The sequence below is a fragment of the Nomascus leucogenys genome, chromosome 12, assembly GCF_006542625.1.
Source record: "Nomascus leucogenys isolate Asia chromosome 12, Asia_NLE_v1, whole genome shotgun sequence".
Classification (NCBI taxonomy): domain Eukaryota; kingdom Metazoa; phylum Chordata; class Mammalia; order Primates; family Hylobatidae; genus Nomascus; species Nomascus leucogenys.
The window spans coordinates 67,352,002-67,371,247 of NC_044392.1; the positions used below are offsets into that span (position 1 = coordinate 67,352,002).

The 19,246-nt window shown below is 40.7% G+C and overlaps 1 protein-coding gene across 2 annotated transcripts in view; it reads right to left on the reverse strand.

Moving 5' to 3' along the window:
• Positions 1–18,864, reverse strand: part of FAM102B (family with sequence similarity 102 member B) — a 77,937-nt gene extending 59,073 nt beyond the window's left edge. The window contains exon 1 of one of the 2 annotated variants that reach the window (XM_030824964.1): positions 18,417–18,864. In XM_030824964.1, coding sequence (XP_030680824.1) covers positions 18,417–18,553 — 137 coding nt within the window. In that variant the 5' untranslated portion in view covers positions 18,554–18,864. The remainder of the gene's footprint in view (positions 1–18,416) is intronic. The other variant, XM_030824965.1, reaches the window with a different exon arrangement.
• Positions 18,865–19,246: the final 382 nt, after the last annotated feature.

Consider the following 19,246-nt stretch of genomic DNA (forward strand, 5'->3'; position numbering starts at 1 on the left):
AGTTTTATCATGAGATTGCAGCAATTCAGTCACATCTTCAGGCTCCACTTCTAATTCTTGTTCCCTTGCTATTTTCACCACATCTGCAGCCAGTGAAGTCTTGACCCCCTCAAAGTCATCCATGAGGGCTGAAATCAACTTCTTCCAAACTCCTGTTAATGTTGGTATTTTGACCTCCTCCCATAAGTCACAAACATGCTTAATGGCATCTAGAATGGTAAATCCTTTCCAGGAGGTTTTCAATTTAATTTACTCAGGTCCATCAGAGGAATCACTATCTAAGGCAGCAACAGCCTTACAAAATGTGTTTCTTAAATAACAAGACTTGAAAGTTGAAATTACTTTTTGATCCACAGACTGCAGATTGGATGTTGTTTTAGCAGGCATGAAAACAATATTTATCTTGTACATGTTCATTAGAGCTCTTGGGGACTAGGTATATTGCCAACGAGCAGTAATATTTTGAAAGGAATCTTTTTTTTCTGAGCAGTAGTTCTCAACAGTGGGCTTAAAATATTCAGTAAACTATGCTGTAAATAGATGGGCTGTCATCCAGGCTTTGTTCTTCCACTTATAGAGCACAGGCAGAGTAGACTTAGCAACATTCTTAAGGACCCTAGGATTTTCACATTGATAAGTGACCACTGGCTTCAACTGAAGGTCACTAGTTGCATTAGCTCCTAACAAGAGAGTGAGCCTGTCATTTGAAGTTCTGAAGCCAGGCATTGACTTTCTCTAGCTATGAAAGTCTTAGATGGCATCTCCTTCCAATAGAAGGCTGTTTTGTCTACACTGAAAATCTGTTGTTTAGCATAGCCCCCTTCATCAATGATCTTAGCTAGATCTTCTGGATAAGCTGCTGTGCTCTTACTTTAGCACTTGCCACTTCACCTTGCACTTTTATGTTATGGAAATGGCTTCTTTCCTTAAATCCTGTGAATCAACCTATGCTAGCTTCAAACTTTTCTTCTGCACTTCCCTCACCTCTTAGACTTCATAGAATTGAGGGGAGTTAGGGAGTAGGCTTTGGTTTAAGGGAATATTGTGGCTGGTGTGATCTTCTGTCCAACCACTAAAATTTTCTCCATATCAGCAATAAGGCTGTTTCACTTTCTTATCATTCATGTGTTCACTGGAGTAGCACTTGTAATTTCCTTCTAGAACTTTTCCTTTGCATTCAGAGCTTGGCTAAATGTTCAGTGCAAGAGACCTAGCTTTTGGCCTATCTCAGCTTTCAACATGCCTTCCTCACTAAGCTTAATCATTGCTAGCTTTTGACTTAGAGTGAGAGACGTGCAACTCTTCCTTTCACTTGAACATTTAGAGGCCACTGCAGGGTTAATTAGCCTAATTTTAATATTGTTTTGTCTCAGGGAATAGGGAGGTCCCAGAGGGGAAGAGAGATGAGGGAATGGCCAGTGAGTAGAGCAGTCAGAGCACACACAACACTACTAAGTTTGCCACATTCTCTGGGTGCAGTTCATGGCTCCCCAAAACAATTACAACAGTAACATCAAAGATCACTAATTACAGATCATCATAAGAGCTATAACAATAATGAAAAAGTTTGAAATGTCGCGAAAACTACCAAAAAGTGACCTAGAGATATGAAGTGAGCTCACGCTGTTGGAAAAATAGCACTGAGCCAGGCACCGTGGCTCACACTTGTAACCTCAGCACTTTGGGAGGCTTAGGTGAGAGGATGGCTTGAGGCCAAGTGCTCGAGACCAGCCCAGGCAACATAGCAAGACCTTGTCTCTACAGAAAAATTAAAAATTATCTGGGGGTGGTGGCATCCACCTGTAGTCTCAGCTACTCAGGATAACTGCTTGAGCCTAGGAGTTCAAGGCTGCAGTGAACCATGAATGTATCATCGCACTGCAGCCTGGGTGATAGAGAGTGGGACCCTGTTTCTTTCTCTCTCCCTCTCTCTCTCTCTCTCTCTCTCTCTCTCTCACACACACACACACACACACACACAAAAAAAAAAAAAAAAAAAAAAAACAAGGAAAAACAGCACTGACAGACTTGCTTGGTGTAGAGTTGCCACAAATCTTCAATTAAAAAAATGCAGTATCTGCAAAGCACAATAAAGTGAAGCAGAATAAAACAAGATATTACCGTAAGCAGGTATTTGCTAAATTAAAAAATGAATTTGCCCAGGAATCATATTAGTTTAGGGGAATTTTGTCAGAAAATGCTTTTTAAAAAAAGCTTTATTAGGAGCCAGGCACAGTGGTGCGTGCCTGTGGTCCCAGCTACTTGGGAGGCTGAGGCGAGCGGATTGCTTGAACCCGGGAGTTTGAGAACAGCCTGGGCAAAAAGTGACACCTCCATCTCACACACACACACAAAACAAGTAACATTAAAATGGAAAAGCCTGCTTTATTGAGATATAATCCACATATCACATCGTTCACATATCATATCTCATTTTAAGTTTACAAATCCATAGCTTTTAGGATATTCAGTTTGTGAAACTATCGCCACAGTCAATTTTAGAACATTTTTATCAGCTCCAAAAGAAACCTCATATCCACTAGCAGTCACTGCCCATTTCTCTCCAATCCCTCAGCCCTAGCCAATCACTAATCTACTTTCTGTCTCTGTAGATTTTGCTTATTCCAGATGTTTTATATCAATTGAATCACAGAATATGTGTTTTTTTTGTGACTAGCTTCTTTACTGAGCATGATGTTTTCAAGCTTCATCCATGTTGTTGCATTTAGCAGTACTTCATTTCATCTTATTGCTGAGTAATATTCCATGCTATGGATACATCAGGTTTCATTTATCCATTCATCAGTTGATGGACGCTGGGGTTGTTTCATCTTTTTGGCTGTTATGAATAACGGGGCTAAGTAAATTCACGTACACATTTTTGTGTGACATTATATTTTCTTTTCTCTTGAATACAGAATTTCATTCCGCCTAGCAGTGGAATTGCTGAGTCATATGGTAACTGTTTCCCTTTTCTGTTTAAGTCCTACCAATCCCTGAAAGTTCCCAGAAGGAAGGGAGCTATTAATTTTAGCTGAGAAATTCTGGAAGACTCCTTAGAAGAGGTGGCATCTATAAGCTTTAAAGGATTAGTAGGATTTAACCAGGAAGGGGAAAAATGGGATGATAGAATGTCAGACATTGACTCTAATAACATTTTGACTTGTGCTTATTGTGAAAAGCCACTTTAAAGAGTGCTATAGCAACACTGAATCTTCATCAGGAAAGCATTTTTCAGTGTGGCCTCTTCGAAAAACAGTCTGGCAATTCCTCTGATGTTAAACAGTTATCATATGACAGAGGGATTTTTCTAAAACTGTTAAATAAAAATCAATTACTGTTTAAGCCCATATGTGTATATTCTACTAAATCACATTAGTTGATAGAAAGATTGCAGGGACTCATCATTGCTACTGCAGAAAAATTCATAATGAAATGTTCCTAAATTATGAAGTTTAAAAAAGCGAAAACTTTTTTTTAATGGAGTCTACATTAGTCGAATATACTAATGTACAAATAATTGGTTTGGCCTAATAAAAATTTGGAGGGGCTGAAATATTTATTCATTTAAAAAACTGTGGTAAAATACTCATAAAATTGACCATCTAACCCCCCTTTTCTTTGAGAAGAAGTCTAGCTCTTGGCGTCCAGGCTGGAGTGCAATGGAACGATCTCGGCTCACTGCAACCTCCGCCTCCTGGGTTCAAGTGATTCTCCTCCTCAGCCTCCCGAGTAGCTGGGATTACAGGCACCTGCCACCACACCCAGCTAATTTCTGTATTTTTAGTAAACATGGGGTTTCACCATGTTGGCGAGGCTGGTCTTGAACTTCTGACCTCAGGCGATCTGCCTGCCTTGGCCTCCCAAAGTACTGGGATTATAGGCATGAGCCACCATGCCTGGCCCATCTTAACCATTTTTAAGTGTACAGTTCAGTAGTGTCCAATGTCCAGAACTCTTTTTATCTCACAAAACCAAAACTCTATATCCATTAAACTCTTCATTTTTCCCTACCCCAGCCCCTGGCAACCACCATTCTACTTTCTATCTCTGTGACTCTGACTACTTTTGGTACCTCATTTAAGCAGAATCATAAAGTATTTGTCTTTTTTTTTTGTGATTGGCTTATTTAGCATAATGTCCTCAACGTTTACCCATGTTGTAGCATGTATTGGCATTTCCTTCATTTTTTAAGGCTGAATAATATCCCACTGTATGTATATACCACATTTTGTTTATCCATTCATCCTGTGATGGACACTCAGTTTTCTTCCACCTTTCAGTTATTTAGAATAATGCTGCTATGAACACGGGTGTCCAAATATTTAAGTCCCTGCTTTTAATTCTTTGGGTATACATTCAGAAGAATTGCTGGTTTAAAGTTTTTTGAGGGACCACCATACTGTTTTCCATAGCGGCTGCCCCATTTTACATTCCCAACAATGCAAAAGGGTTCTAATTTCTCCACATCATTGCCAACACTTGTTATTTTTTTGTTTTTATTTTTTGTTTTTGATAGTCGCCATCCTAATGAGTAAGAGGTGATACCTCACTGTGGTTTTGATTTGCATTTCCCTAATGATAAGTGATGCTGTGTACCTTTTCTTGTGCTTCTGGCCATTTGTATAAGTTCTTTGGAGAAATGTCTATTCAAGTCCTTTGTCCAGTTTTTGTTGGGTTGTTTGGCGTTCTTGTTGTTGTTGAGTTGTAGGAGTTCTTTACTTATTCTTGATATCAATCTCTTATGAAATACACGATTTGCAAATATTTTCTCCCATTCTATGAATTGCCTTTTCACTCTTGGCCTAATACATTGTAAATACAAACAAATTCTTGGATTTATTGGAGACTCTAATATCCTCATCACTAAAGGCTCTAACAAAGACTGTAGTTACTTTTCCAGCCTATTCCCTTTCCCAGCCAAGGCTTTATGAGGTACTGTAGTTTTTCAAGGGTTGTGTAGCAGTTTTTGGCTTGGACCTCCAGGTGAGAAATCTAAACTCTATTTCTCTGTTACATAATAAAGAGGTCACATAAGATAATGAAAAAGTCTTGGACAAATTGGCAGGAATCTTGAATTTTAGACTTGCTCTATCACTTACCACTAGTATAATATTGGGTAAATCATTTGCCTTTTCTGATCTTTATTTATTTGCAAAGTAGAATCCTAATAATTGCCCTCATTGCCTCACAAATCCTGTAGAAGCCTTTAAAGACGGGTGGGCAATACTCTTCTGATATGACCCAGCAGTCATGCTCCTCAGTGTTTAACCAAATGAGGTGAAAGCTTTTGTCTACACAGAAACATGCACACACAAATGTATGGCAACTTTATTCATAATTGCCAAAACTTGGAAGCAACTAAGATATGTAGATAAATGGATAAACCATAGTATATCCAGATAATTACTATTATTCAGTGCTAAAAAGAAATGAATTACGAGGCCATGAAGGAAGAGGAAACTTAAATGCATATTACTAAGTGAAAGAAGCCAATATGAAAAAGTTACATACTGCATCATTCCAACTATATGATATTCTGGAAAAGGCAAAACCATGGTGAAAGCCCATCTGTACTAAAGATACAAAAAAAATTAGCCGGGTGTGGTGGCACGCTCCTGTAATCCCAGCTACTTGGGCGGCTGAGGCAGGAGAATCGCTTGAACCCGGGAGGCGGAGGTTGCAGTGAGCCGAGATCACGCCACTGCACTCCAGCCTGGGTGAAAGAGCGAGACTCCGTCTCGAAAAAATAAAAAAAAAAATAAAAAAATAAAAAAAAATAAAAAAATTAAAAAAATAAAATAAATCAAGGATTAGAGGAGAAAGACTAATGAAAAGGTGGAACACACAAGATTTTTAGGGCAATGAAACTATTCTGTATGATACCAGATTGGTGAATACATGTTATTAGATACTTGCCGACCCCCTAGAATGTACAACACCAAGAGTAAACCCTAATGTAAGCTGTGAACTTTGGGTGATAATGATGGGTCAATGTAGGTTCTCTACTGGCAAAAATGTACGACCGTGTGGCAGGATGTTACTAGTAGGGGAGGCTATGTGAGTGGGAGGCAGTGGGTATATGGAAACTCTGTGTATTTTCCATTCAATTTTGCTCTGAAAATAAAGTCTAAAAAAAAGGGCAAGCAGAAGATGTGCCTTCAAGCAATTCAGAGAAGGAATTAGAGATGTGAAGAATAGGATTCATGGAAGTCAAGATAGTCAAGTTTCAAGAAACAGGTAATTTTCAGAGTGTTTCAAACACAGCACAAAGGTACAAATGAGAAAATACTGATTAGACATGGCAATCAGGGATGACTGATGGTATTATCAAAAACAGTTTTAGTTGAGTGCTGGGGCAGCAGTCAGAGTGCAGGATTGAGGGGAGAGGAGGAATGCTTAAGAGACAGGAAATGTAGTTAATTTTCTCATGAAGTTTGTATCAGAATTGCATAGAGAAGGAGAAGGAAGGTAAACAAGGATAGGATCAAAGATACAGAGAAATGGCAAGGAAGACGAGGGAGAATAGTTCATCCCCTGAAATAATAGTTAAAAGACTGGTGAGGATGAAGATTAAGTTTGTCAGTAGAGGGGTGAGACAGTAAGGAGAAGGGATGGACAATAAAAGAAGGCACGACCTCCTAGGAAGTAGGCGGCAGGACCTAACACAACCTCATTTTTACACTCCAAGAAGTAGCAGCCAGAGAAACTGTCTCGTATCACTTGACATTAAATTATTTCATATCCACACTGAAAATTTTGAGGCCAGTCAGTTCAAATTATACCTTTCATCCCTGTAATCTGTAGGAAAAATCTAAGATGAAAGTCTTGGTCACCTATTCTCCCTAATCCTCAATCTTCTCTGTCCTACTGTTCTGTTCTTCCTCACTCTGACTCATTCTGTTGCTCCTCTCTCTCCCAACTCATTCCACGATACCACCTGAAACCTCTGTTCTAGGACTAAACAAACCCTCATACTCTCAGTCTCTTCACAGAACACTCCTCTTATTGTCTTACTGAAACCTGGCTATATCACGAGGACACTAGCTGTATTGTACCCCTACAGCAGAGATGTGATGTTTATTCTCCACCCCCATCTTCCACAGGTCCAGAGGCAGTGCCAGCACTCTCATTGCCACTTGCAGGCTGTAACTCTTCTACTTTCAAGCTTAGGGTTTAAAAGCTTGAGGCATGTGATATCTGGCTTATGTCACACTCTTCCCCTCCAGGTTGATGTGACAGTGAAGTAGCTGTTTTGCAATTTTTCTCTCTTCACTCCAACACCTGCAATCATTCTGGCTATCTTAATACCATGCAAACAACACGCCCTAGACTCAGGGTTCTTTGCCCTATGCCATTCTTCACACCATCTCAGCAACATCCACACCCTGCCAACTGTGGACTGCTCTACTGAAGTAATCCCAAGTGTTAATATCCCACTCTGAGTACAGCCCCTCCCCACCAACTAATTCTGCACAGCATCTTTCCTTCCACACATATCTTCCTTTAACATCACTGAGGCCTTCATCCTCCAACTGTTCCATATTTTCCTTATTTATCTTCCTGGCCTGGTTTTGCTCCATATGAAATCTGGACCCCATTACTGATTCTTTAGATTCCTTTCTCACCAGTACTCCCAATTGCCTTAGGCCTTTCCACATACCCATAAACTTCCAAACCTGAATCAACTCTACTACCCATTGCCTCCTATCCCTGACATACAAGCACTGCTGGAGAAAACTGCATGAACACGTATACTGCCATCATTAAAATTCATGTTTTTAAATTTCAGTTGGGCCTTTTGGACTTGTCTTTGGTCAGCTTCCTCTCCCATTCCTTGTGGAAGCTTTTCTGATCTTTCATCATTATCCTCATATCCCTTATTCTACCTTTCTTGGTTGCTACTGAGAAAGCTAAGGTCATGTATCAGATGAGAATTCTCTTCAATTCCAACCCTAAACCAAACCACTAACTTTGCATATCACTCCCTGCTTTTGGCTCCCTAGACTACAGCACAGAATCAAGTCTAGGCTCCTTGAAATGACCACTTCCTCTTCCTCCCTCTATGTGGCAGCAGTTATACACCACTCTACCCACTGTGCCCTCAACACAACACACTGCTTCATGTCACTGTGTCTTCTGTTCCCTTTATCATTCCGTTTTCTCCTCCAGCTAGACTTTTAAAAAAACCCTGCTAAGGAATTCTCTTCCATGACACTTCCCCTGACCTCACCCCCACAAAAAATCCCAGTTAAATACTTTCTCCTTTCTACCTATTCTTGAGTTTATTTTTATTACTGCAAATTGTACACTGTATGGTAATTTTTCATGAAGGCAATTAAAAGAGTAAATTTGGTGTGAAATGACTGGTAGCAACAAGAACTGTAAGAATTGAGTGACAAGTGAAATCACAGTGGGATGGTGAGAAAAGTTTTCATTCATTCAACAAATAACCAACATTAATTAAGGATACGGTATGTATAGTAATGTTAGGAGCCGTGGGTGGACTGTAGGTTGGACACGTATGGGTATAAAACTGAGAAGATATCTGATTTAGATCTTAAAGAATGGCTGAAATGTGGATTGACTAAAAGAAGGGTGAAGGAGAAGATATCAAGGAGACACAAATGCACACATAATTGGCTGATATAAGCTGTCCAGTCCCAGCTATAATGAAAGGTTTAGGAAGAGTAGTATTAAAAGACAAAATTGAAAGCTTAATCATAGAATTTTGGAGTTAGAAAGGGCCTTAAGAATCATTTAGGTGAGGCTAGGTACAGTGACTCACACCTGTAATCCCAGCAGTTTAGGCGGCAGAGGCAGGAGGATTGCTTGAGGCCAGGAATTTGAGACCAGCCTGGGCAACATAGCAAGACCACATCTCTACAAAAATAGAAAATTTAGCATGTTCATGTGGCACACACCTGTAGCCCCAGCTACTCAGGAGGCTGAGGAGAGAGGATCGCTTGAGCACAGGAATTCAAGGCTGCAATGAGCTATGATCGTGCTACTGCACTCAAGCCTGTCTAGCCTGGGCAACAGAGTAAGACTGTCTCTAAAAAGAATAATAATCATCATCATCTAGATGACCCATCCTCCTAATGATGAATAACACTCCTGACAAATGGATGAGGTCATTCAACTGTTAGTAGTACTGAGGTAGCCTACTCACTATTGAACTCTCCTAAATGTTAGAACTTATTTGTTTTAATGTTATACTGAATAGAAACATGCCTTCTTTAACATCTCCCCACTGGTCCTAGTTCTGTCCTCAGCTGCACCAGGCATAAGTTTATTCCCTCTTTATGGCACAATTTTTCAAATATCTTTCATTAGTTGATATGTGACTTTGAACAAATTATTTTCTAAGGATCAACTTTCTCATGTCTAAAAGAGTGGTATGACAGAGACTAATTATCCTGATATCTGTCCTCTCCTCCCTTTATTCTAATTGAGTGTTTCGCTAGGCATACAGGCACCCAGCAAAGACTAAATTTCTCAACCTTGGGGCTGGATGTGGCATGGTGCTGATATTCTGGTCAATGGACTGTGAGCACAAGGGACCTCCCCTTCCCCTCTCCTCCTTCCCAGTGGCTGGAATTCGGATGTGGGGTGAGCCAAGTCAGTCCCTGTGGATGAGAACAATACCCTGAGAGCAACAAGACAAAAAGAGTTCAGGCCCCTGACAACTGGACAGAGCACAGCTACCACACTAGGTTGGACTTCATATGAAAGAGAAGTAAACTTCTATCTTGGTTAAGCCACTTGTTATTTTTTTAAAATATCTTGTTATAGCACCTGACATTCATCCCAAACCAAAAACAGGTGACAGTGGTTTCCTACTTCTATTAAAGGGGTTTTGTAAGAATCAAACAGGCTGGGCACGGTGGCTCAAGCCTGTAATCCCAGCACTTTGGGAGGCTGAGGCGGGCGGATCACGAGGTCAGGAGATCGAGACCATCCTGGCTAACACAGTGAAATCCCGTCTCCACTAAAAATACAAAAAATTCTCCGGGTGTGGTGGCGGGCACCTGTAGTTCCAGCTACTCTGGAGGCTGAGGCAGGAGAATGGCGTGAGCCCGGGAGGCAGAGCTTGCAGTGAGCAGAGACTGCACCACTGCACTCCAGCCTGGGCGACAGAGCGAGACTCCGTCTCAAAAAAAAAAAAAAAAAAAAAGATCAAATAAAATTAGGAATGTAAAATATACATATATACAAGTCAATTTTTTAGTATTTGAAAACCATTATCTTCTTTCAAGACTAACCCCAGTCTTCTGTTATTAGTATAATTCAAGATTCTTAAGAATCCCAATATCTTCCTTGGACCTCCATTCGATAACCCTCAAAGGCCTACACCCCAAACCAAACATAATTTTTTTTTTTTTTTTTGAGACGGAGTCTCGCTCTGTCGCCCAGGCTGGAGTGCAGTGGCGCAATGTCGGCTCACTGCAAGCTCCGCCTCCCGGGTTCACGCCATTCTCCTGCCTCAGCCTCTCCTGAATAGCTGGGACTACATGCGCCCACCACCACGCCCGGCTAATTTTTTGTATTTTTAGTAGAGACGGGGTTTCACCGTGGTCTCGATCTCCTGACCTCGTGATCCGCCCGCCTTGGCCTCCCAAAGTGCTGGGATTACAAGCGTGAACCACCGCGCCCGGCCCAAACATAATTTTTTTACAAGCTGGTAGATAAAACATGATATACTTCCCCATATATTTAATTTAGTGATCTCTGTATGTGTGTCATCTTTAGCAAAACTACAACAGATCTTTTCTCCCAATATTTGCTTTCTTTCAATATTTACAAAATGCCGGCTATGTAAGGCTCCGTGATACAATGGTGAATATTAACTTACTGGTGTAAAATGGCATTAATACTATTTTTATAAGATATGACTATCCAATAATGTGACTAAATTTTGTGAACTTAGTTGTACAAAGCCACATCTTGAAAAAAAAAGTGGCATGAGTACAATTTTTTCTTTTCTTTTCTTTTTTTTTGAGACAGAGTCCTGCTCCATCACCCAGGCTCGAGTGCAGTGGTGTAATCATGGCTCACTGCAGCTTCAATCTCCCAAGCTCAAGCGATTCTCCCACCTCAGTCTCCGAGTAGCTGGGAACACAGGTGCGTGCCACGAAACCCAGCTAATTTTTAAATTTTCTTCAAAGACAGGGTCTCACTATGTTGCCCAGGCTGTTCTTGAATTTCTGGGCTCAAGCCACCCTCCTGCTTCAGTCTTCCAAAATGTTGGAATTACAGGCATGAGCCCATAAAAATGCCCGGCTGCATTTTACTTATCTTTCATATACAATTGCCTCAGGGAAAATCTAAAGGGGCCAGGTCTTGTAACCTGTTTAGTGATGTCACATATTGGAAACAGTTTTCTGAAACTGACATTCAGAAAAAGTTATACTATATATATTTATCTACCATTTTTATAAAACAGAAAAATGAGAAAGCATACAACACAAAGCCTGAGAGGCAGCAGAATTAGTGATTAACAGTGGTCCTTGGAGCTAGAATGCCTCCTAGCTCTACCACTTACTAGCTGAGTAACTTTTAGCATCTTTTTGTGCTTCTGTTTCCCCAGGCATAAAATGAGAGCAACAGCAGCAATAATGGCAAGGGTACTAATAATGGTAATGACGTAATAATAGCACCTTCCTCACAGGAATATCTTGAAGATTAAATGTAAAGGCTTAGAAAAGTTCCTGATGCACTGGGAAAATGCTCAAATAAATGTCAGCTACTATTATTACAGGTATTATAATAATGTGAATTGATGACTCCATTTCTGGTCAGGGTATAAGGAATTTTTTAATTAAAAATTTTTTATTTTAATTACTTATCTATATTAAAATATAGTTGACAAATAAAAATTGTATATACTTACTGTGTACTATGTAATGTTTTGATATGTGTATATACTGTGAAATTGCTAAACCAAGCCAATTAACATAGATATCAACTCACATATTTATTTATTTTTTGCTGTTGGAGAACACTTATGATCTATTCTCTTAGCAATTTTCAAGTATAATACATTATTATTAACTACAGTCAGCATTCTGTACAACAGATCTGAACACATCCATCCCACCTAATTGAAACTTTGTGCCCTATGACCAACAGTTCCCCATCTCTCCGTGCCCTCACCCACTATGAGTTCACCTTTTTTATATCCCACATATATGTGAGATGATGCAGTATTTGTCTTTCTGTGCCTGGCTTATTTCACTTTAAACAAAAGTCCTCCAGGTTTATCCATGTTGTCACAAATGACAGGATTTCCTTTTTTTTTTTTTAAAAGGCCGAATAATTTCCATTGTATATACCACATTTTCTTTATCCATTCATCTGTTTACAGACACTTAGGTTGTTTCAATAACTTGGCTATTGTAAATAATGCTGCAAAGACAATGAGAGTACAGAATTCTCTTCAACATACTGATTTCAATTCCTTCGAATGTATACCCAGAAGTGGGGTTGCTGGATCTAGCGTATAAAGACTTCTGTGCCATATAGTCAGATAGTACTTTCTACTACTAGTAACTTTTGATAATTTGCTGCTTATTAGTGATTATTAATCTTAAAAAATCAACGTAATGCACTGAAGGGCAAGTTGGTAATATATATCAAAACCCTTAAAAATCTGCATGCCCTGTGACTCTATAATTCCATTTCTAAGTGTTAATCCTAAATAAATAATAATGGATGTATACCAAGCTTGGTTATAAGGATGTTTATTGTAGTTTATTTATAAAACTATTAATAAAAAAGAAAGGAAAGGAGACTTTCAAAAGTGACTTGGTTCAATAAATCATGGAAACTCATACAATAGAATAATATGCATCTATTAAAATAATTTTGTAATTGAATATTTAATGATATGAAAAGATATATGAAGTTAAAAACCATACTAAGTATAGTATAATCTCATTTTGGCTTAAAAAGGGTATGTGATAGTTGTGTGGGGGAGTGTGGGTATACATGCATGTGTATGGATCAATAAACGCTCCTAATTTCTATACTAAAATATTTATAATAGTGATTATCCCTGGGTGGTTCATTTATGGGCAATTTTTGTTCCTTTCTTTCTGCCTTTCTATTTTCTAAGTTTTCCACATGAATCTGTATTACTTTTTCAATAAAGAAATGTTTACTAAAAAGAAATACACAATGTGCAGTGAATTAAAATCTTGAAAACAGAAGGATGTACTCTGGCCAAAAGAAAGAAATCCTTTCCGCTTGTTTACAGAGTAAAAGGTCCAATACATAGAGGTGCTCATCAGCTTCCCAGACACTCCCCAAATTCACATGTGTTTCTGCCACAGCCTCATGTGAAACTTAGAAAACTATTTGGCTATCAGCACAAAAAAAGATGAACAAAGTAAGGTAAACTAGGGAATTCTAAAAGATATAGAAAAAATTTCTGCCTATTACTCCTTTATTTAAGTAGGCCAGAATTAAACCTGCCCTGCCAGTTTTAATAAACCTCAAAAGTGATTTAAATGCTTTTGCAAAGGAAGTACTGTGAAAAGATTTAAATAAACTAATACTGTCCTTTTGAAACATCTTCAGAAATACAGTCATGAGGACATTTTGGTCAACAACAGACCAAATACACAATGTGGTCAGAGCAACAGGCTATACGATATAGTCTAAGCACGTAGTAGGCTATACCATCTAGGTTTGTGTAAGTACACTCTATGACTTTCGCACAATGATGAAATCGCCTAAGGATGCACTCCTCAGAACAGATCCTCATTGTTAATGGATACATGACTATATTTTATTAGGCAACAATTTAGCCTCAGTTGAATAGACCACTATAATTGTACAACGTATTTTCCAAATATTTTATTAACTATGGCAAGTAAAAATCTGACCATTTACCCTGACCATTTTAATAACATTTATTACAAATAATTACCTTTTAGTCTTTATATTTTTCTAATCTCTTCATGGAAAACAATACCAAGAAAAACTGGATTCTAAAATTAATTTTCACTAATAATCTTTATTTTTATTTATTTATTTTTGAGACAGAGTCTTACTCTGTTGCCCAGACTGGAGTGCAGTGGTGGTGATCTCAGCTCACTGCAACCTCTGCCTCCCGGGTTCAAGCAATCCTCCTACCTCAGCCTCCTGAGTAGCTGGCACTACAGGTGCCCACGACCACATCTAGCTAATTTTTTGGTATGTTTTTTGTAGAAATGGGGTTTTGCCATGTTGCCCAGGCTGGTCTCAAACTCCTGAGCTCAACCAATCCGCCCACCTCGGCCTCCCAAAGTGCTAGGATTTACAGGCATGAGCCACTATGCCTGGCCTTTTTTCACTAAGAATCTTTAAAAGGGTAAAAATAATGTAAGGAAATTCTAAATAAGTTTAGTAAGCAGGCCTATATGGCTCCAATAGACAACATCTAAGAAATCCACATACCGCAATAAATGCCTCCAATTACTCATCAGGCTCACTGTCACCGCAAATGTAGCGTGCTAAGCATACAACTTAACCCACCATATCTTCCACCACCATATGCAATATTCCCCTTAAACAAAACAAATAATTTTCCTGACTTCTTTACTTCTGTCGTGGCATCAAGGCATCTGTCATAATATTAACATTTATCAGTCACTTACATGAGACAACTCCGAGTTCAGGTTCTCATTAGCTCCTGCCTGGGTTACTTTAATAGCCTCCTAATTTGTCTCCCCATCTCTAATTTCCCCCCCACCCAACCTTGAATACAAACAGCATCAACCTATCAGCCAGGTTAAACACCACTTTAACCACACAACAACTCAGTTCAAGAATCTTAGGTTTAATTTTACCCTATGAGCAGTAGAAAGCAACTCTCATTTATAGAAAGAGAGTAGAAAGAAACTCTTTACAATGGTATTCAAAGTCTTTCTCTAATCTTCTGCTTCTGTTCAACATGAAAGCTCTGCAATCAGGCTGATCTATTATCAACTCCTATTGATGACTTGCTCAAGTTGTCCTCCCACCCTCATTTTGTCAATGCAAATTCATCCTCCCAGAGTGCTCCACTGAAATGCCAATGTGGTTGTCAATAACCATTACAGTTGTAAATAAACTCTTTTGCTTTAGAATTTCAACAACACTCATATATTGTCTGATCCATTGATTGGGCACTAAGTCACACTGTCTTCTACTGTCAAGCAATTATACATCTATGATCTAATTTCATTAGAAGTAATTCCCTTGTGGATCCTTACATTTGTTGTACTTCTCACAATCCCAGATGGAGAGCTATTAATAGAAACCTGGTAAATGCTCAACTAATATTTGGTGAATAATAAATGATCTGCACGTTTAGTTGTTGTACAAAGCCAAATATATTAATATATATATCAAATATATATGACCTATATATATTTGGGTCTCTCTATTTATATCTATATCTATATATGTAATTTTCTGTGTGCCTCTAAGGCTTTTCTGTAGCAAGATGAGTATTATTTTATAAAGGTTCATCCATCGGGGAGTCTCCAAGACCAATCCTAAGTTTGGTGATTCATTAGGACTCACAGGACTCAGCATACAGTCCTACTCATGGCTAAGGTTTATTACAATGAAAAGATACAAAGTCGAATCAGCACACACTTAATTTCTCTAGCATTAAATTGTGGTGTGCTGTCTACCAGGGAAACTCATTAGAGACTCAATGCCCAAAATTTGTATTAGGGCTGGTCACACAGGCTGCCTAGCAAGAACCAAAATTCCAGATGGAATTTAGCGTAAACCACTCTGTACAGTCTAGGCACAGTGAGCCACTCTTATCATTTAGGTAAAGTTTTGTATCATGTATGGAACCATTTACCATTCAAGCTCCCAGATGCCAGCCAAGGGCCAGCCTTGTACATAGACCTTTCTAAGAATAGCGGTCTTGGGCCTGCTATGTCACCACTTTTCTATGTAATTCATTTCATATTTTTACAGGAGAAATGCTACAGTGTTAACTATACCTGACTTTTAAGGAGCATATACAGCAATTTTTAAAAAGTTAAACTCTAGTGTTCAATTAGAGATGCACTGCCTTGACTGGCACCCACTAATTAAAAGTTCTGTGATTTTGAAATAATTCACTTCCTTTAGCTATTTCAGACTTTTTTTTCTCGTAAAATGAGGTCTCTTCCTCAAACCAACAATTTTGTAATTGTTAGGATAAAGGAATCAAATATAACATCTAAAGCAAATGGACCTTCTTGGACAAGTTCCTGGTCTCTTCTTTAAATGCCAACTGGGTGCTAAAGCACTGTTCAGGTGTTTTGGGCACATCATCTCAGTAAATCCTCACACCACCACATGTCAGTGATGGTTTCTATTTTACATACAGAAGTTTTGGGACTCTAAGTAACCCATCCAGGTTTACCACTGTGGAACTGGGGTTTAGGCTTAGACTCACCGCATTCCAAATCCTTGCTCTTAGCTTTACACCAACTATCTCTACCTAATGTCAAAGGCACAGGCTCCTTATTATGAGTCATTTCCCCCATACTATATGGCTTTTTGCTTTGGCTATACAGAGCATTATTCCTAATCTTACTTAAAATCAAATTGATCAAAGTCAAATTTTAATTGGAAGAAAAAGGGGTGAGTTTAACCCAAGATACTCAACTTTTTCATTTCTAAGTCTTGCGGAGTATACCCCTTGCTCATTAAAGTCATTAGGAAGCTCCCTATTCAGAAACTTTCATATATGGCACACGATTTATTCCTGTATCTGGCACCACCCTGTTTGAAGTTACACAGACCTGATCAGAATCTTGGCATCGCACTTACCAGCGGAGGGGACCCTAGGAAAGTTAGTTATGCTTTCTGAGCCTCAGTTTGTTTATCTACAAAATGGGACCCCTACCTTATAGACTTGCTATGAGAATTAAATAAGATAATATATTTAGAAGCCAACACATATTTGCTGAATAAATGACTGCCTACAACGAAAGAGTAAGTGACTTGTGGGAAGTAAGCCAAATCAACATAACTGAGGTAGGAAGGAAGCTCCGTAGACAAGTGCCCTGACCACCAGGTGTCACCACTGGCCCAGGAGCGCCAGTCTAACTGCCTGGCGTCAGGGGTGGGACCCTGCAGCAAAACAGTCTAGGCCTCAGGGTAAGACTGTCACCTGCACCAACAGGACCTTCATGAATTGGCTTAGGCTTTTCAACAAGTAAGAGACGGTCCAATTTTTTTTTGCACCAAAATAGGTTACATTCTTCTCTTACAGGTGTTTAAAATACATAGCTGAATATCCACTGATGCGTCACCACAGTTTAATTTTAAAAACTATCTTCGGCAAACTATTAATTTCATATATCCTTTGGTTTAGCCAACTAGACATTTTCTGGCTTCCATAGGCTTCAATATTGCCCCAGAAGACAAGTTTCTAGCCCCAATTCCACAATCCAGTGATATTATTTCCTTTACACTATAAATGGGATGACGGAATTTTTTTTAAGTAGAATATTTTTAGGGCAAAAATAAAGTCTAAGACCAGTATATATGGGCAAAATAAACATTAACTTTTAACCCCTCTTGATCTCAGGAACTCCAGAGTTCATTTAAAAAAATCGTTTTCTATATATATATTTTAAAGAAAGCACCTTAGGGTACATCTGTCAACCTGTGAGTAGCTCTGAAATTACTCAAGAAACACTGCCACACCTATTATTAATGCCACACCTATTATTTAATAGCTTCATTCTGTAACCTGCTAATGCCTCTCTCTGGGAGTGCCCAGGGCCTCATTTTAAAATGAGGGCAGGGCCTGGGCTCCCCGTCTGGCTCTAAGCCCTCCACAAGGAGAGCTACTAGTGGCCACTTCAAGACTAATTCATCCAGCATTAGCGCCTAACTGGAGACGCCGCGCTCTGATGAGGCACAGACCGTTGTCTCGTCTGCCAGGAGCACTTGACTCAAGTCAAGCCTGGCCAGGCCTACCCCAGCCTCAGACTGGGTGGCCAAGTCCCCTTGTAACCTACAAGGGAGAAGGAATTGTGCTAAGCACAGGTTTCTGTTCAGAGCTGGGCTCTTGGAACTCCAGCAGTTTGGGTTATTTTAGTTTTTAACAGCTCAAGTTCTACTTTGCATTTCACAAATATGGAAATATCTTAAGAGAAACCAGAAGCATCCTCCCTCTCTGGCCATTGCTCCCATTCCTAGAGGATTTGGGAGGGAAGAGCGGATACCAGGCACCATCTGGAGTCAGGAGCGCAGGAGCCAAAGCCAGCTGAGAAGAACCCATTTGCAAAGCACTTTGCAGATCAATAAATTCGACTGATTTCAGAGCGGTCCCTAGGGAAAGGCGAGCAAATGGGCCAAGGAGAGATGCTGCCCATCCAACAAGCCCTGGCCAAGCAGACAGGGGTGAGGAGGCGCGGGAGGCGAGTTACCTGGAGGACTCGGCGGTGAAGCTGCCGCCGTCCAGCAACCGCATCTTGCAGAAGAGGACCCCATTGACGAAGGGCACTGAGGAGAGCTCCTCGAGCTCGAAGTCCACCTTAAACTTAAACTTCTTCTTCTTCATCATCGTGAGAGCCAGGCGCCTGCAAGCTGGGCGCACGGCCGGGCGCCGCCGCCTCAGCTTGGCCGAGCCCCGGATCCGCCCAGCCCCATGGCCGGGGCCGCGAGCTGCGCGCGGGGGCGCGGCCGGGGGGCGCCGCAGGCCGGCCGCGGCCGGGGCCGCTGCCGCTGCCTCTCGCGGCAGCCTGGGCCGGAGCGCGGCGGCAGCTGCGGCGCGGACCCCGACCGCCCGCGGGGAGCGGTCGTGCTGCAGCTCGCCCGGAGAGGTGAGCGCCCTTTCGGTGCGCGGCTCGCCGCTGCCTCCGCCGCCGCTGTCGCCCGTCTGGGAGTCGGGACAGGCGAGGCTCGAGGAACCGCCGCCTCAGCGCCTCGGGGGTCGGGGGCGCCCCCAGCGGCCGCGGCCTGCAGCGCACTGCGGGGCGGAAGCGGGAGGGAGGGCGGGGACTTTGTGGGCGGGCGCGGGCTTGGCCGCGGACTCTAACCCGCGACGGCAGTTAGCACGTCACGCCTTTCTGGGGTTAAAAAAAGACAAACCCGACCGAGAAAGCTTCCTTCTACCGCTTCCTTTCCGCCTTTCTTTTCAGTTTTTGCACCGCCTCCTTTCTACCCCACCCCCTCCAGTGGTTTCTTTCCTTTGGGTTTGAGAGCCATGGGTTAATAGAGGCAATTAAAATCTCAGCGTTGTTTTGGTCAAATTGAA